This window comes from Amblyomma mixtum, chromosome 5 (assembly GCF_055824585.1).
Source record: "Amblyomma mixtum isolate Tamu chromosome 5, ASM5582458v1, whole genome shotgun sequence".
Lineage (NCBI taxonomy): Eukaryota > Metazoa > Arthropoda > Arachnida > Ixodida > Ixodidae > Amblyomma > Amblyomma mixtum.
This window is the reverse complement of record NC_143016.1, coordinates 178179053-178198500: the sequence shown is the minus strand read 5'-3', so window position 1 is coordinate 178198500 and position 19448 is coordinate 178179053. Positions and strand designations below refer to the sequence as shown.

At 47.1% G+C, this 19448-nt stretch overlaps 1 protein-coding gene across 2 annotated transcripts in view; it reads left to right on the top strand.

Annotated features, from left to right (window-relative positions):
- Nucleotides 1-19448, top strand: part of LOC149344914 (proteasome adapter and scaffold protein ECM29) — a 141409-nt gene that overhangs the window by 75535 nt on the left and 46426 nt on the right. For both annotated transcript variants that reach the window (XM_089546404.1, XM_089546403.1), the window contains 8 exons: nucleotides 1171-1288; nucleotides 3594-3764; nucleotides 4571-4650; nucleotides 10093-10198; nucleotides 12589-12636; nucleotides 13841-13956; nucleotides 15447-15603; nucleotides 18405-18464. In XM_089546404.1, coding sequence (XP_089402530.1) covers nucleotides 1171-1288; nucleotides 3594-3764; nucleotides 4571-4650; nucleotides 10093-10198; nucleotides 12589-12636; nucleotides 13841-13956; nucleotides 15447-15603; nucleotides 18405-18464 — 856 coding nt within the window. The remainder of the gene's footprint in view (nucleotides 1-1170; nucleotides 1289-3593; nucleotides 3765-4570; nucleotides 4651-10092; nucleotides 10199-12588; nucleotides 12637-13840; nucleotides 13957-15446; nucleotides 15604-18404; nucleotides 18465-19448) is intronic.

The window sequence follows — 19448 nt, the reverse complement described above, 5'->3', positions numbered from 1 at the left end:
AAGCAACAAAATCAATGAGAAAGTTCATTAAAGCTGCATAAGAAATTACCTCATTACACTCTAGAATTTAAGATAACTCTTAAGACCACCAGCTCAATTATGATCATATATTTGAAATCAGAAGAGAAAAACACATCTGTGTGCAAAATTTCATCAGATTCTATCCACAAATAAAAAGTTCAGTTTTAAGACCCTCGTCCCCCGTTAATAAAATTTTTTCTTGATACGACCCTCTTCCTCCCTTAAGTGTTACCGTGTGGCCACTCGCATGACATACGGTCAGATGGAATGCATGCCTAACCTGCACCCCTGACCCCATAAACCTGCTCCGCACCTCACGACTGGTTACTGCATCCCACTACTTCCACACTCGGCAAAAGGCTCTCCTTCCCAGAGCTGTGACATTCGAGCCGAAATTTAGAAGAGGAAGTAGAATGCCTCAGGGTAACAGAGTGGATTTCAAGGGAAAGGAATGCATTGTGAGGGAATGCACTGGGAGGGCAGCAGAGAGCCAGGTGGGTGGATGAGATCAATAAGTCTGAGAGGAGGTGGTGGGTGCAGCCTTTCTCCTGCAGTGGACATAGTTGGGCTAAGACAAGGCTTTCCCCAAGTTTTCCGCTACTTGTTTTCGAGAGAAAAAAATGACAGCCTTCATTTCGGTTTCAATGTGAGACTTTGTTTTAGAGGGCACTGTGATAGTGGTGTGTTCTGGGTCCATTGCTGACGGATGGAAGTTGATGGAGAGACAACATCCAGAGCACAGCACGAGAGACTGGAAGTTAAACACACAGGGTGTTTAGCTGCAGCAGTGACGTATTGGTCTCGTGAAGGGGCCAATGAAGCTGATCTGTCCACACTGCTGTGGGTTCGAAACCCACTCCTGGCCATGGAGTGTTTTGCCATAAACTGTTTTGCATAGTTGGGCACAAAGATCCAACCTGCCCACCATGGCAGCTGGTGGGCTCCATGCCATAGAGACAAACATTGACGAAATCTGACCTCAGAGTTTTAGTGCTAGTGTTCTAGAATATTGGAAATCATGGATGTGGTCAAGGCAGAGAGAGAGGTGAGGGTCAGCACGACCACCTGAGTGGGTTGCTGTGCATGTGTGACCTTAGCACACCTTAGCGTGGTTGGATGTGCTGAGTAGCCAGTGTTGGGCTTATGCAGGGGCAGCCTGAGCACTTACCGTGAGCTGTGCTCCCTGGCGACGGACCTGAACCAGCCGGACCTGATGTACAAGTTCATGCACCTGGCCAACCACCACGCCCTGTGGAACTCCAAGAAGGTGGGCACCCAACTGCAGAAATGCTGCAAACTTGCTGGGACAGAGAGAGCTTTGTGCTATGCAGTCAGCCACCTGTGTACTCAAGGAGGCGTCATGGTGTGAAGCATGTAGAGCCAAGCAGAGCGATTTACTTACGAAAAACTGCATTGCGGGATCATATGCTTGTGGGGTGTGGAGCAGAAGGGCATTGCTGTGGAAATAGAGCCTTGTCGGATGTTGTGCAGTAGTTCTGAACTGCTGCATTGAATGAGTGGTCGATAGGACTGCCGTCTGTTTCAAGGCAAATGCAGAATATGAAATGGCCACTTAGTATTTACTTCTGAGAAGAGTGATCTATGAACGAAGTGAACAGACATACTTGTATGTCATGTTTCACCTAAGATGTTCTGCAGTTTTAAAAAATGGGTTTTTGAGTTAGTAGAACAGTGCTGTTTTCTGCACAGCATTGTCAGCAGTGTAGCACAACATCAGAATGCAGCAAAGACATGCTAGCTAGTAGGCTGGTTAACTAATATTGAGTAGTTAACTTTTTAATTATTACTGTCTGTCTCTTTATTCGTTGAGAAGTGTGTAGCCCACCGTAAGTAATATCCATATCAGTTTTTAGAACTTCGAAAACATGGTTACTCTCAGCACAGTGATTCAACAAATTTTTTGCTATTTTGATAAGTTACCTGAACTGGGCGGCTTGCTTTGCCTGCAAGCTTCTCGAAGGTGCATGTATTTTGACGCAGTGTAGCCAGAATTTATGGGCCACAGTGGCGAGGGTAACTGAATTTTTTTAATTCTAAAAACTAATGTAGATGTTATTTACAGTGGGCTACACGCCTCTCAATAAATGAGGAGTGTCACAGCAATAGTTCAGATGAGGAGAGAATTTATTGATTGGTTATGGCGACTGACACAGCCAGAAATCAGGGTGCACTATGACAGAACAGCCAGCCGGAGGCAGCAGTTTTGTCATGTGACTTACGCCCTGGCCACCAGGGATGGCGACGAAGTGTGGAAGTGCTGAGTGGTCCTGATCTTCTTCTTACTAAAAAGTTTATGACTCAGTATTAGTTAGCACATCTGAGCTAACTGCTTGTGATGTGCTACACTGCTGACAATGCCGTACCGAAAAAAGCGCTCTTCTAACTCAAAAAGCCTATTTTAAAAAAAAACGCAGAACATCTTAGGTGAAACACCTGGTATAGCAAAGTATACCTCATGTCTCATTAATAGGGACACTTTGGTTCCTGAGCTAGAGTGTCCATAAAGCAAATTGTCCGTAATAACGAATCATGAAAAAAACAAAAGAAATATTCTGAACATCTGGAAAAAGAAATGTTTTATAATTGTGAACTGCTTCATTGCATAGCGGCGGGCAGTGAAGGGGAAATCAGGCAATCTTGGAAGCTCCAGGTGCATTACTCCAGTCACAGTTATATTTAAAATCATGCAGCGCAGTTTTTGGCACGCTTGGAGTGCCAGTTGTCCATGAGACACTTGATGGTGCCTCTTGGTGCAATGAAGTATCTCCTGCTACGGCTGTTAACAATCCAGCAACTCTGTATCACTCAGCTGACAGCTGCTGAATGTAGTTTTAAAAGTAGTGTGCAGAAAGAATTTTTTTCGCAACTATTCGTGCAATGCGGCAATGGGCGGGACTGTGCTAATTCGTTATAAAAATGCATATCACATTCTAAAAAACGCTGCATATTCGGGGCTGCGCTGTTGTCAGAAAAATTTTGAGGAAAAATCTCTTTCCCATGCAAGGGCCACACCCCATCAAAACCACGAAAAAAAAGCGCGGCCCATACACGAGTATATACAGCAATAATACCAGTGTTATTAATATTTTCAATTTCAGTGGTGTATCGAAGTATCGACAATACAGTATCGAGTACCTGTATCGGAAATTAATTTTGGTTCGGTATCTTGTATCAGTTTCGGAGATTCAGTTTTCGAGGACATTGGGTATCGGTATTGAAGATACTTTTTTAAAATATCGTGCCCGGCCCTGCCGGCTGTGTACCGATGCCATACTTTGCCACCAGCTACTTCCACTTGTGTCAACAGTACCCCGTACTTGCTCTGCTTAGGTTTGTCCCTTTGAAGGAAGGCAATCGCTGAAGAGGGCCTTCTCCGGCTTCCTCTCATTCATTGGCGAGAAACAGGAAGCAGCCTGTCCCCAGATGTCAGCTTGTTTTCTCCCCATGCCCACTGTTATGTGAAGCTGCACTGAATTGTTCTGCTGCAGGTTTATCTGCTTGATTTTCACACCGCATGGTTGCTCTTCCCTCTTGTTTGTGGTGGTGTGCAGGGAGCGGCGTTTGGGTTTGGCAGCATAGCGGAGAAGGCTGGGGAGCAGCTGAAGGAGCACCTGGGCGCCATTGTGCCCAAGCTGTACCGGTACCGGTACGACCCTAACCCGGGCGTCAGGGCCTCCTTCGGCTCCATCTGGGCTGCCCTGGTCAAGGACCCCATCCGCACGGTGGGTCTTCCACTGCCCCAGCCAGTGGTCCTCTCGACTTTGCTGGGAGTGCTTGTGCGTCAGCTGTTGCAAAAGGTCCCGAGCTAGTGTGCCCATTGTTCGAGTGTGGTGATTGCATGGATAGTGAAATAGCCACATTATTTTGTTTGTTGTAGCTCATGTGGGGAAGTGAAATTTCTTCTCGAACACTTTCCAGAACAACGCTTGCTGATGTGCAGAAAGATTGTTGTCATTGTTAAGAGAAGTTAACATTGTTAACTGTAACACATGACCATGTGTGCACTGCAGTCAAGGGATCCTTGGCTCAAGTGGAAGTTCTACACCCGCAACCACACCTCAACTTTGATTTCTGTTAGGGCATGTGTGACTGCACTCTAAGAGCAATTCATTTTATGCTTATGCACGGTGATGCAGAAAACGGGCCCTGTGACAGCAGCCTCCTTGTCTCGCAGTTCCTCACTCCACTGTGCTCATCATGCTCATAGTGCCTGTGTGCGTTTTTAATTATCTTTTCCTAGAATTCACTATAGAGGGATTTGCCAGAGACACTTTTCCAAGCATTTCACCCTTGAAAAGCAAAGCATTGGGCCGAGGGAAAGCTTGTAGGCTCTGCAAAATGTTCTTTTCACACCTAATAGCCTCAGCTGCTGTACATCTGCTCAGTCTGCATGTTTTGCTTTGTTGAGGAAGCAGTGACAGTGCACACATCACAATCTCAAGTATACGATGGAAAATTGTGGGGTGTTAAGCACACACAGTTTTGCAGCTTCTCTGGCCCAACACTGCTGCCTCGCGCACTCACGCAGGTGGACCGGTACTTCAAGGAGATTGTGGTAGACGTCCTGCAGCACCTGACGAGCAACGAGTGGCGTGTGCGGGAGTCCAGGTCAGTCCTGTCCTGCAGCGGTCGGCTGACATTTTTACAGCGACGGCTGTAAAGGGCACAACTTCTCTGTTCTGTAGCATTGGCTTAAGGAAGGAAGGGGGGGGGAACCAGGGTTTGGAGGTGAAATTTTTAGTTTTTTGGTGCAGAGGATAGAAATTTGGCATGCTTACTGGGAAGTCACTGAACGCTTAAATAAAAAATTTTGCTGAAATATCTTAAGTCATTTGGACATTATAAGCTTTTATATGTTTATTTGCTATGCCAACCTTGCAGAAAGCCTGGCATGGCAACAAAACATGGTAGGAGCCTGCAGTTGCTATAGACCTTTCCAAAAGTGACCTTTCCATGAGCACCGCCATCTTGAGTGATGGTGTATGCTCGTAGTACAGAAAAGAGTTGGGGATGAAGCTCTCCCAAATTATTCCCACAGCCCAGAAAACCGGTTTTCCCGGGGTCTGTGAAAAGGTCCGTAAGCCAAAGGAATGGCTGATGCAGTTACATTCTCTCAATATGATTAGCTGCAGCCTGGTTTTGTTTCTACACAGAATGTTATATCCACGCTTACATAACGCACTCACTATTGTTATATCAGCTGAGTGACAGACTGGAAAAAATGAGAAAGTAATTCGGAAATATAGAAATGCCACTGCATAAAGAACACTATCGCAACGTACCATGTGACAAATTTGTGAATCTATGTCATGCTTTGGTTTCTACAAGCAGGGCAAACAGTAGTACTAGTAGAGTAGTAGTAGTAGTAGTAGTAGTAGTAGTAGTAGTAGTAGTAGTAGTAGTAGTAGTAGTAGTAGCAGTAGTAGTAGTAGTAGTAGTAGTAGTAGTAGTAGTAGTAGTGGATTAGTTAAAAATAATAATAATAATAAAAGGAAGGAAAAGATTTGTGCTAGCTCCGGCATCTGCCATAGCTACGGGGAGCAGCTCAGCTGGAGCAGCAGAAATAGAGGGATAGAAAGCAGACTGGAGTAATGAAAGAGGTGAGGGGACAGCCAGAAAGGATAGGGGGGAGAGAGGTACAAGTATTCTATTTAAACTCTAACATATGTATACAGGAAGGCAGAGAGGTCAAAAAACACTTTTGAGAAAACTGGCATTTTCGCAGATATTTCAGCCAGTTTTTTTGGTACCTAACGTCACATTTCTTTGTTAAAGTCATTTCTAGGCTGTTTATGGGGAAAAGTTTTGGAAATATAATTAAATATACCTTATAGGTACCAAATCTAACATTTTCTAAAATAATTTTTTTTTTTAGATTTTCGTGATTTAATTTCTGTGTCCCCCCAACCCTTTAATCACCAACCTTGAGCTGTGCTCGTTATTGGAGATACTACCAAAATCACCAGTGATGAGTCACACTCGTCTGGCCCAATGTTGCACTGTTCCCGCCGCCAAAGACAAATTAAGGTGAGCAGTCGTATTGGTTGCATTTTTCTACACTAGAGGGTGGTAGTTGTCCACGAAAAGCGTTTCGTGCCTTTAGTGCTACTTTTAAGCTTGACAACAGTCATTTTCGCCAAAAATCACCGAAAGAATTTGGGGATTTTTGTACATTTTTCAGACATTAATTTGAAGGTTAAAGGCTTAAAACAAAGGAGAAACAAGGAGCAAAGGGGAGTGTGTGCTGCTCGCCCCACCACACATTTCTAGTGTCCTCTGCACACAGCTGCACAAACTCTTGTTTGCACCGTGGGTGCATCTGCACCTAAAGTGTGTCACTGTTGTGCAATGAATGACACATTCAGCACAGCGAATAGCTCTCATTGATTACACAGGCATCAACTAGTGGTTAGTTTTTCCTCTGGGAGAGGGGACTGTGCAGGGCTGGTTGGATTTACACATGATGGTGTGCACAACTGCAGCAAACAATTTTTTTGTGTAAGATGAGGATACCCAGACTAAATTACAATAGGTTAACTGAGAAATGAAAAACATAAATTGTATTTCAATCTTTGTCTTCAATGAGAGGGATTCCCTGCATTGTGCCACAACACCTGTTACTGCTGAAAGCCTTTGGCTGAAAAAATTGAGACAAGCAGGCTGTGAGGATATTATTAATGATTTACTTTTTGCTCACATGCCAAGTTTAAGACATCAGTTACTTGCATTGTTTTATTGCTGGCTCTCAACAGAGTAGCTTTTGCCTGTGCAGGATTTATTTTTGTGCTGTTCATTTTTGACCATGTGCGTAATCTATGCAGTATTTTTTGTTGGTTTTTGTCAGCAGCACTGGGGTAGTGAAAAGTGGTAGGACTGTAACATACTTAAACCGAGTAGATGTGCGACAGCAAGGAGTCGACAGCAATTCCCTTGCTTGAAAGATGCGAAAGCGAGGGACCTTGACGGTGCCACAAGGTTACCCCGAAGCTCATCCTCAAGGTCACCCTCTCTTTGGCTACAGCTAGCGTGATGCTTCTCTGAGCTAACCCAAGCCTACCCGAGTTACCCTGAGGCTTCACACAAGATTTTTGGTTGGAACCGTGTTAAGCATTGCTTTTGCCCTGAAACGAAGAAGTGCAAGGGAAGGCCAGGAGGAAAAACGAGGTGTGCAGCATCGTCTAGCTGGCTGAGCACCAAATCTGTATCCGTGGCGCCCTCTTTGTGCAGCAGCGCAAACTAGTGCTTGCTCCTCACTTTTCGGATTCGTGGCATGCTGTGTGCACAGTGCCACGCTGAATGCTGTCGCAAAGCGGAGAAATCGAGAGGTGTACCGGAGAGGGTCCCGCAAACTGCTGCCACAAGTATACTTTAAAAGAGTTAACTGTTGGGCTAGTTGGTGTTTTGACCAAGTATATTTCTTCTACATTGGGCTCATCTCTCTTTGTGTCCCCTAGAGATCTTCAGGATACCAGCCTGCTCCTGAAGTGTCCATGTTCGTCTTCTTTTGTGTTTTCCATATCCTTTGGTCTAAATAAGATGAACACATGTCAAAATACCAAATAGCCCAACAGTTCGAGCTCGTCTTTCTTTGTGCTGCCACAAATGTCATGTTACACAGGCTTGGTAACTGTCAGTCAATTTTTGTCTCCTGCTTTCTTATTTGTTGCGTGCAGCTTAAAAAATGCAAGTTATAGATGCCAATAATTGAAGATTGAGTAGGTACAAAGCTACCATTCCAAAAACAGTTCCGAAGTGCATGCATGCCACAGCTTCACTTACTCTGCGCACACTTCCTCCTTGCTGCTTCCTCCCTTCTGCTGACAGCTGCTCGAGTAGATGGAGAGCCACCACTAGATGTTTTAGACATTCTGTGCATGCAAAACAATGGCAAGAGCTGCAGAGACTTGCAAATTGCAATGAAACTCATGACTTTTATCTGCGAAAAAGAAAAAAATTGACAGGCAAACGAAGCGCCGATCTGATGAAAATGCACAGCATTAGACTTCCTTTGCACGACACAACACATCACACACTTTTCTTTATGTTCACCTTTATTGCACACTTAGTCTTCTTTGTTCTTCTTTACACTTGCATGCAGCAGCCGCGGTGGCTCTGTGGTTACGTTACTCGGCTGCTGACCCGAAAGGCATGAGTTCAATCCCGGCCACAGTGGTCGCATTTCAATGAAGAAGAAATGCTAGTGGCCCATGTACTGTGTGACGTCAGTGCACATTAAGGAACCCCAGGGAGTTGAAATTTCCAGAGCCCTTCACTATGCCATCCCTCATAGCCTAAGTTGCTTTAGGATGTTAAATCCCCATAAACCATACACTTGCACGCTTCGACTTGCTTTCTCCTTGCATGCGAATCGATTAGTCTTGCTCCACATTCTTAGTCACAGCATTCAGCATTTCATCTGTGTCAGCTGCAACATTAACCACAGGCCTTTTGCTGCCATACTGGCCCTGGTTGTACATCATGCCTCATACTCGCATGAAGGGTATTCGAGGGAAGATACACTCTTGCTTCACTCACATGCTTCTACTTGTTTTATCCTCGAGAGCAGCATCTCCCGTTTGTCATTGACGCGCTCTCTGAAGGCACCGCATGGTGCTGTTAAACTGTCGAGAGAAGCTCGCACAAAACCCCTTCAGTAGAAGAGTGGCCTCCGGCACACGTGTGCTGCTCTGTCTCCTGCCCTCTTCTCAGCTCACTTCCTCCTCTCTCCCCACCTTCCAGGGTAGCCACCTCCCAGGTTGTTCTCTTGGTAGCCACCCTCAGGCTTCACATTCTTCCACTCACGTCAGAACCCCCTCTGCCCATAGTGGCCGCTCTTTGGGTTCTTCCCATGGCATGCCAATCATGGCAGGTGTAGGCCTCAGAAAACACCACTGATGAACACTTTTCCTATATGGGGGCTCGAATCTGCATCATCATCATCAGCCTGACTACACCCACTGTAATGCAAAGGCCTCTCCCATGTCTCTCCAATAAACCCTTCCTTTGCCCCGCCGCGGTGGCTCAGTGGTTATGGTGCTCGGCTGCTGACCCGAAAGACGTGGGTTCGATCCCGGCCGCGGCGGTTGAATTTCTATGGAGGAGAAATTCTAGAGGCCCGTGTACTGTGCGATGTCGGTGCACGTTAAAGAACACCAGGTGGTTGAAATTTCCGGAGCCCTTCACTACAGCGTCCCTCATAGCCTGAGTCAGTTTGGGACGTTAAACGCCATAAACCAAACCTAACCCTCTCCTTTGCCAGCTGCAGCCACTGTATCCCCGCAAACTTCTTAATCTCATCCGCCGACCTAACTTTCTGCCGCCCCCTGCTAGGCTTGCCTTCTCTTGGAATCCACTTCGTTACCCTTAATGTCCATCGACTGTTTTGCCTTCGCATTACGTGCCCTGCCCAAGCCCGTTTCTTCTTCTTGATGTCGACTAGGGTGTCACTAACCCGTGTTTGTTCCCTCACCCACTCTGCCCTCATCCTGTCTCTTGACGTTGCACCTATCATTTTCCTGCACTTAAAAATGTGGCAGAGAACAATGTAAAATTTTTTCACATGCTGTATTTGGCTACTAGGTTTGCCAGCTAGTCTAGGATACCATAGGATTGGATCTTACTCATAAGAATGTTGTGATCAAGGGAATCAAAATCTTTGCGGAAATCTAAGAAAACCCCCACTCACTGCTTCCAACTTCCTATTGTCTTGAATGTGCAGCTCCACATGCATATTTGTGACACTAGGAAAAACTTTCTAGCCTCCGTACTCTTGGTCTGAGCCGCAGCACTTTGCTGGCAGCCTAGATGGCCAGGTGTCTCTGGTGCCTTCTTGTCTGCTGTGCGTGATCTTGTTCTGACTGGCACGCTGTGTCAGTTTTGGTACATTGGGCCTCTGTGATTTGGCAGTTTTTATTTTGGCTTTTCAAAGTTGTCTAATTTCTCCCAGCCAGCTGTGTGTCTGGATGGGAGAGAAACAGCTGAGGAAGAGTGCAGCACAAGAGGGGTTGTGTGTGGGTCTCTTGTGGAATGCCCTGTGTGGTGACCTTGCAGCTGCCTTGCCCTGTCAGACTTGTTGGGTGGCCGCAATCTGGACGATGTGCTGGACTACGTGCCGCCCCTCTGGGATAACCTTTTTCGGGTCCGGGATGACATCAAGGCAAGTGTTTAGAGTGCCACTCCATGGCTGAAAAAAAAAAAAAAATATTTGAATAATGCTGCTCTGGACTTGACCTTGCACACCTGAGGAGAGACAAGTCTTGTAGGGGACAGGGCTTGTGCTCCTCGTTGCATCTGATGATGTCTTAAGGAATGCCTGTTATCAGTGCTTCTCAGCCTGTCATTGATCACAGCAGCGAGGACTAGGTCTCCCACACCACTGTCTGCTCAGGAATCTGCGCTGCCTGTATCAAGTTGAGAACTCGCTGCTTGGTAACACCGGGGCCAGTTGCTCGTATGCTTGTTTGCTTGACTCGTTGTGCTTATGCCATGGCAGAGCAAATGAAAGTCTTGATTGGTAACTGTTCTTGGTGGACACCTCAACTTCACCGAGAGGGAAGAAAGAAGAAAGAGCTGCCATAGTGGAAGGCTTCAGGGTAATTTCAATCACCTGGGAGAATCTTTAACATGCGCTGACATTGCACAGCACACGGGTGCCTTATGCATTTCACCTCCATCGAAACGGGGCCTGGCAACACATACCAATGCTGCTTGCTTGATATTGGCATCAGCCTGCAGCAGCAGTAGCAGCAAGGACACGGCAAGCACAGGCACTGTCTTCATGCCAGACTCTGACCAGTGCTTTGCAGGCTGTCTTGTCTGCTTTCCTCCCTCACAGTGTTTTTGTAGTTACAAATTTATTTTCACCAAAGGCTGGTTTATCTGTTATATTTTTGGCTTCTATGGCAGTTCATGAAGGTCCCGGGAGTTATAGAAATTTGTGATAACAGTGAACACGTGTGATGAGCCATGCAGTTCTTGCGAAATTAGCTCGAAATTGGATGGTACTCTAAAGGTGGGAGGAGGAGATTTGTTCATTCATGCAACATGATTTTAGGTATTTATGAAGTATTTGTTGTTGTAGTGCTCAAGTAACCATTACTAACCTCCATTTCCAAGTGGAAATAGAGGGGCAGCAGGAAGTTACGTGGGCGGATGAGATTGAGAAGTTTGCGGGGATATGGTGGCCGCAACTGGCTAAGGACAGGGTTAATTGGAGAGACATGGGAGAGGCCTTTGCCCTGCAGTGGGCGTAGTCAGGCTGATGATGATGATGATAAAGCAATAAGACCATTTCCTGCCATACTTCCCTAAAAAACAGTGCACAGAGGCCAGAAAATAATTGAAAATTGATTTTGGGGAAAAGAAATGGCACAGTATCTGTCTCACATCTAGGTGGACACGTGAACCGTGCTGTAGGGGAAGGGATAAAGGAGGGACTGAGAAAGAAAGGAAGAGGTGCTGTAGTAGAGGGCTTAGTGGAGGGCTTCGGAATAATTTCAACCACCTGGCCCGCCATCATGGCTCAGTGGTTAGGGCGCTCGGCTACTGATCCAGAGTACCTGGGTTCAAACCTGGCCACGATGGCCGCATTTCAATGGAGGCGAAACGCAATAGGTGCCCGTGCGTTGTGCGATGTCAGCGCACGTTAAAGATCCTCAGGTGGTCAAAATTATTCCAGGGCCAGAAAACACCATTTTGCTATTTTTGGCGTTAAGGTGCCATGTCCATGTTTGTGGACGCGCCCCTCTGAGCGTCCACCACAGTACTTTTTCTTCATCTATCACAGTGAAAATTGGTGTGTAATTTCTAAATTAACCTATTGACACATTCTGAACGGTAAATTGCATTGTTCAGGACCATTTGAAAAGAGAGCATGCAAAAATAATAGCTGCTTACTCGTCCCACCAAAAAAACGTCATGACGTCCATCTTTACTTGCTATTTACTGGCACATTTCATTGTAGCTGCAAGAGATGGTGCCACAAATTTGACAGGGAGGGTCAAAACGATAAGGGCGCGGAATTCAAAGGTGGAAATTCTCTTTCTATATGAAAATATGAGCAGGTTTAGGTCACGTGCACATATGTGGACACAGTGTCTGAAGGGGACATAATGTGAGGTGCTTTCTGAAACAGATGATTCAAGGAAAAAACTCGCGTTTATTTGTGCAAATTATGGTACTGTTGCATTCATCAGGCACCAGTATCATAGCTCGTCCCATAGCTTGTTAACACTGTGCTGTATAACTGCAGCGCTTGACACGCCTTGCTTGAGCGAATGGGAACAAGAATGTCCAAGCATCAGCACAACTTTGTTACCAGATTCTACGTTTCAAGAGAATTCGGACGATTAAAGTAATCAAATTAACATATCACTGTATCATTTTCACTGGTCTCTACAAGCATATTATTATAAAAAAAAAAATGAGAATGTGGCTGCTAATGCACAATCCCATGAAAAATGTTAAAAGCCGCGATTTGTTGTACAATCGTGGAATTCCAGGCAGTGAAGGGTCTTAGCCACATCATCTTTCTGTTCTCTGATGCAGGAGTCTGTGCGAAAGGCAAGCGAGTCTGCACTGCGAGCGTTGACCAAGGTGAGCTCTCGTTCCACGGGCTGAAACTGGGAGGACGTGCTGGCCTGTTGGCACCTACTGTATTTTCCGGTGTATAAAACGCGGCTTTTTTTCAAAAATCTCGCTGATGCGTCTTATACGTGAGTATTTCGTTATTTATTTTTGCGAGTTCAGAAATTATTTAGGTTCATGTTCAAGCTTTTTTCACCCAAAAAATACCACTACCAATAACGTGGTTGTGACACGGTTAATACTTCAATAAGGATACTTTTTTAAGTGAACTTTATCATGAAACGGTGATGATGACGACTTCCAGGATCATAAACATGTGACCGTTTCTGAGGCCCCAAGGAAAAGTAATGGGCATGGGCGTCCGGAAGGGGGGGCAAGGGGGGGGGCAGTTACCCCCCCCCCCCCTTGGAATTACGGATATTATTTATGCCCCAGTAGAAAACAACTACAAACCTACCGCCTCCCCCTTTCCCGGACATCGGGTGCCCCCCCCCCCCCCCCCTGGAAAAAGTTCTGCGGACGCCCTTGGTAATGGGAAATGCTAATAGATGGCAACAATCATGCTTCTCACCATTGTCAGGACAAGCCGGAATTTTTTTTTTTTAGTCACCCTTTGCAACTTTGTTTGCTCTGTGTACGTAGTGCAAAGAGAATGTTTCAGCCGCGTTGCCTCCAGAAATGGACGAACTTTTTGATAGCGCATCCGAAGATGAAGACTTCGGTGTTAAGCAAAAATAAAATGTTATGGACATAAGGAGAGTTGTTTCGTTTTTTTTTTTCTTTTCTGCTTAAACGTGGGCGGGTATGGAGTGAGTGTTGCCTTTTTCGATCACTTAGCGTTGCTTAATAACCTCTCACAGATACGGTGCATTTCACGATGGTCGCACAAGCGTGTTTAATTAAGCCTCATTAGCCTAACTGGGTAAATTTGGGTGTGTCTTATACACAGGTGCGTCGTATATACCAACTTTTTCAATGACAGCATGCATATATGGCGGATGCGTTTTATACAAGGGTGTGTCTTATACACGGGAAAATACGGTATTCTTGAGCACATGCTTAGTGCACAGGGAAAGGGTTGAAGGTGGGAGCAGCACACACCGTTACCGCCGATTATGTGGAGAACCAGCACACAGCTTGGAGGGTGCAGTCAACAGTCAAGAAACTTGGGCCGTGAAAATGGACTCTGCTCAGTGTGCTTGTGTGTGCGCAGGCATGCGTGCGGACGTGCGATGCCCAGGCGAGTGGCCGGGAGCGTGCCCTGGGGGTGGTGCTGCCCAGCGTGGCACAGGGCCTGTCCAGCACTGTTGCTGAGGTGCGGCACACGAGGTGAGCGTCACACAGTATTCAGCGACCACCTCTGACCAGGCTTTGAGAAGTTTGTGAAAACAGTGCGGAAATTCACACCCATGGGGATGAAGCCTAACATGTGCCGGGATTGGGCAAGAGTGCAGTGTGTACTTGTGGCTAATATGGAGCACGCTTTAGTGTGCTCACTCGCACTGCACAGAGGTAATAGGAAGGTTTTCTGACTTAAGAGGACACGGAGGTATAAAAAAAAAAAAATTCAGACGAAAATTAACGTTTTTTGTTTTTGTTTGTTTTGTTATGTGCGCGCCTTTATTTTTCTTGTTCATCAATACCAGTGTTGAATATGGACACCAAATTACTAAAACCTGCCATGTAAACACACCAAGTGACTCAAAAACGAGTACAACTAAGCTACTTTCACGGCGGCAATAAATTTAAATAGCGGCATTTTCCACCACTGAAGTGCTGCACACAGGTAAAGTACACCTTTTTGTCAGACATGTCCCCTGACAGTTTCGTAGCTGAAGAAAAGATAAATAAATAATTGGAACTAGCGTGGTTCTTGTCTCCAGAAGCTGTGCATGACATCATTGCAGTTACTCTCGTCACATCGCAATGAAATTTGCTATGGATATGCTTTACTATGTGCAGAATGTAGCTATTCTATGCTTATTGCAATGTGTGGTGGGGAATGGGAGTCAAATTTCTGATAACCACTGTTGTCCTATTGTCTCCAGATTTGTGTGCTTTCCTCTGGGCAGGACCGTTGCCCCGTTGCATATTTTGGTGGCAGCGGTGGGATTTGAACCCACACCCCCGAAGAGACTGGTGCCTCAAACCCCCGTAACAATGTACACACGACAGCTCTGAGAAATATCTCATTTTGCTTCCTATGATTCATTTTATGCAATGAGAAAAACGTCTGCCACGTATCAAAATTCTGAATTTTTCAAAACTTAATACTGTTTAAAACAACTAAACAAAAATTCAGAATTTTGATACGTGGCAGACGTTTTTCTCATTGCATAAAATGAATCATAGGAAGCAAAATGAGATATTTCTCAGAGCTGTCGTGTGTACATTGTTACGGGGGTTTGAGGCACCAGTCTCTTCGGGGGTGTGGGTTCAAATCCCACCGCTGCCACCAAAATATGCAACGGGGCAACGGTCCTGCCCAGAGGAAAGCACACAAATCTGGAGAACTGAAGGAACGCCCCGGCTGCCCCCAATCTTTATCCTTGTCTTCGCGCACTCGCTCCTTTGCGCCTCATCTTCTTCCAGTGAGGGCACTTGGTCAGCGTACGCCGTGCCCTGGGCGTTTATTCCCGTAACAATATACTGGTGACAGATGGGTGCATAAAAACATCCCTTTATTTCAGATGTATTACTTGCAAAAATTAAACCAAGCAGGATAAGCAAAAACTGACAACAGATTTAGAAAGTGCTTCATCCGTTGTCTGCAGGCTGTTGGTATTCGTATTAAAAAAGCGTTCCTTCCCCCCCTGCAGCCTGGACACCCTTGTGCAGCTGAGCCGCAGTGCGGGCCCTGCCCTGCGTCCCCACCTGCCCCTCCTGTTCAGCGCCCTGCTGGATGCCCTGAGCGACCTGGAGCCCCCCGTGCTGAACCAGCTGTGCCTGAGGGCCGACGCCGAGGCCCGAGACCGAGTGGGGCCCCTTTTGTTGATCCTCTCTTGTGTTCAAAGTGCCTGCCACGCTGTTCCTCACAAGTGAAAGCAGCTGATATTAAAAATGCTTGGAATTAGTGAGATGGGAACACTGCAGCAAAAATACCTGAAGGAGAGCACCTGAACACACCTCGCATACCACAAAAGCTGCAGGACTGTTCAGTGCGTATCGTCATAAAGGTTGCCTTCTCTGCCCAAGAGTGTCCCTGGCGCCATGCTTGCGCAAGATCCAGGCCAGCAGTTCCTAGACATTTCTCTCTGCTTTTGTTTTCCTTGGCTGGTGACTTCAGCCGCCCCGAATTTGGGCTGGCTGCCAAAGTTCTTGCAACACTGGACAGGGTTGGCACCGCCATGTAATTTTAAGGAGGTCTACTGTCAAACCCGAATACAGTAGAACCCCGTTCATACGTTTTTCACCGGACCGGGAAAAAAAACCGTAACAGCCGGGAAAACGCAACAGTGAGGAAAGCACCGAAAATTAATGAAAACAGTGCAGCTTTGACTTGAAACAATTTATTTCCGCAAATTGACCCTAGGTCTTTAAAAAATCGAGAATGGTGGATTGCAGTTTCTTTTGCTCGCTGGAAAGAACAACGCGTTTCTCAATAGCAAAGGCCGCATTGCTGTCAGCGTCGCTTTGCGGTGCGGCCACACCTCACACAGCAGTGCTGTGCAGTTCACGTGCTCACTGCAGTCCACGCTGAAGCGACGTTGTGCACAGCGTCAAGCACTGAAATGTTCGTAGGCTGCTCGCCGCGCTGCTCCGCGTAGGCCGCCCTGACTGCCTGTCGACTGCGTTTAGTACGTCCAGCTTTTCCTCAAGGGGAAGCGCCTTTCGCATACGCAACGCTATCACGCCATCAAAGCACGATAAAGACGTTGTTGCGACTGAGAGAAGGATGAAAAGGAAATTGCACGGGCCTGCCGACTGGCTCCAGCCGAGCCACCACCGCTGTCACTTGCAGATAGAGGGGAGTTAAAAGATAAAAAAAAAGAGTGAAAGAAAATAAAAGACGCGCGTCGCAACAACTGCGTCCGTCGAAGCGGACGCTGGCTGAGAGAAACAGCTAAGCGACCGCAGCCGCGCGCCTCCTCGTCACCACCTCCCACGATAAAGATCGCGGCATTCGGCGTTCGCGAGGCAGATAGCCATCTAGTGGCGGCCTCTCCAACTCGCGTGCGGCTTCTTGCAGCCAGTTCCGTAGCCAAGCCTGGCCAAGACTCGTCAAAAATCAAAATGCCGGTTGCCGCGCATTGCCCGGGCGGGTTCGGGGAGTCCGATTGCGACGTATCATGCGGGATCGTTTCCTCGGCTACGACGTAACAGCGGGGTTCCCAATACATTGGATCCTATAGAAGCTATGCCGGGACCCGAAGAAATCGACGTAACAGCCGGGAAAACGCAGCAGTGAGGAACATAACAGCGGGCTTCTATTGTATAACAAACTCAGATATAGCGAATTATCCTTTATATTGAACACTTGGAAGTTCTTCTTCCGTTATGCATGTAAAATGTGTTTTTTTATCATGAACTACGCATTGGATAGATATATCGAACTCTGAGCACCTGCGATCGGTCCCCAAACGCCCGCCAACGCGCTGCTGTGCGCCGGCTTTGGGTAGTCTTGGGGCAAACACCCTACCCAGCCGCCCGGCCATGCTTCAGCGAAACGCGTGAAATGCGGAAGCAGGAGCAGCCCTTTGAAATCCGCGCCATCGCCCAGCCTTGCTTTGTAGCATCGCTATTCGGAACCGCTTATCATGTGATCAAGCGCGTGTGAACAGCGCTGGTTTCGGGAGCCTACGAAGGCTACAGTACATTGTCGTCCTCTGTGCTTTGTTTGCATTTGCGAGTCGCTCATTTTCTAGGCCCTAGCTGTGCCTGTGTGGCTGCTTGCTGTGTTTTGCTGGCACTTCAACCTGCCAGATGATGATGAAACAGCGGCAAGCCCTTCTGAGGAGCTTGCAACAAGCAGGCACAAGATTTGCCTCCTCCTGGATGACTGGTCAGCACACCGCTGCGGCATCTCGCTCAAAAACGTTGAGCTTTGCTTCCTGCCACTGAACGCAACAGTGGTTTTACCATGACTTGATCAAGGCACCATCCGTGTGTTCAACCTAGGCTATCAGAAGTGCGTGGTTGAGCAGCTTTTAGTTGGTTAATTACGAGCTGAAAATTAATTTGCTGGCCGCGATTGAAATGATCACTTGCGCCGGGAAAGACGTGACTCTAGACGGTCAAAACCACCGGCGCACAAAAAACCAAGTGAACTTTGTGACCTCATAATACTGTCACGATTAACGAGAGTCATTTCTGGGTGCCACGCCCATAAGCTGAGCGAGTTCACTCACATCTAGAAGCTTCTCGTTGTGCGGAACAGAGCCACGAACAGCTTGTTGAAGCACAGCAGTCACACTTTTGGAGCTCCTCACCCTAAAAGGGGCTCCAGGAGACCAAGTCCTTGAGATGCCTTAGGAGGCTTATGCTGTGCAGCACTTGCCAGAGCCAACACCTGGCCTCATCTGGTGTCACTTTCACTGGGTTGAGCTTCTTGCTCTGTGCTTTTTGGGCCTTCTTTTGACTGCCCCGATCAGCAAAGCAGCTTTGCAAAGCGTAGCCTGGCTGCATGAATTCCCTAGATAGCATCTCATGCCCACTGCTTGCAGGTGTCAGTGCTCGGGAACTGTGGAGTCTGACTGCGTGGAAAGGGGCATTTTCTCTCAGGCTTGTGAATGTCTGGACTGTGTGATGGACGTGTGGTGATGGTTTGTCTGGTGCAGCTGGACGCAGCCAGGGTGGCCGCCTCTCGGACCTCACCTGCCATGGAGACCATCAACTACGTGAGTTGGCCGCTTTGAAACATCACCGTGGGATGTTGTCCTTGAAAAGTGGCTCTCTCCTCGGCTTGGCAGCATGTAGGAGCGGCAATCCTTGCAGTTATTCTTCGTCAGTGCACTGCAAGGCCACCAGAGTAATGCCCCTGCCACAAGGGCAGTTTCAGTGCCCATTCGATCAATGGACATCAAACTCAGTGGGGATTGGCCAGTGCCACATGGCAAATTTCAGTGGCCATTGAAAACAGCCTTTCTCAGATCATGACTGGCAGTTTACCAATATCCCTCAAGAGAGAAGTACACAACAGCTGTATTTTACCGGTACTCACCTATGGGGCAGAGACGTGGAGGCTAACAAAGAGGGCTCAGCTTAAGTTAAGGACAACGCAGCGAGCTATGGAAAGAAAAATGATGGGTGTTACGTTAAGAGATCGGAAGTGGGTGGAGTGGGTGAGGGAATAAACGTGGGTGTATGACATCCTTGTCAAAATCATGATGAAGAAATGGGCTTGGGCAGGGCATGTAATGCAGAGGCAAGATAACCGCTGGTCCTTAAGATTAACGGAGTGGATTCAAAGGGAAGGGAAGCGTAGTAGGGGGGCGGCAGAAAGTTAGGTGGGCGAATGAGATTAAGAAGTTGTCTGGGATATGGAGGCCGCAGCTGTCAAAGGACAGGGTTAATTGGAAAAACATGGGAGAGGCCTTTGCCCTGCAGTGGGTGTAGTCAGGCTGATGATGATGATGATGATGTATGCACCCACGTGAGGGTGAGGGCGAAGTTCATCGTCACTCATGCTGGAGATAGCAGAGCCACAGTATGTCCCCACAGCAGCACCTGCTGCTGGCACCATGGGCTGTGCATTTTTCAAAATGATTGTTCATTCAAAGGTAGAAGATGAGATGGTTGCTGCCGTAGCTTATATGGCAGAGGAGCACTGCACATGACATGCAGAGATCCTACTGGTGGCAGGTGGCTGTCTTCTCTATTGC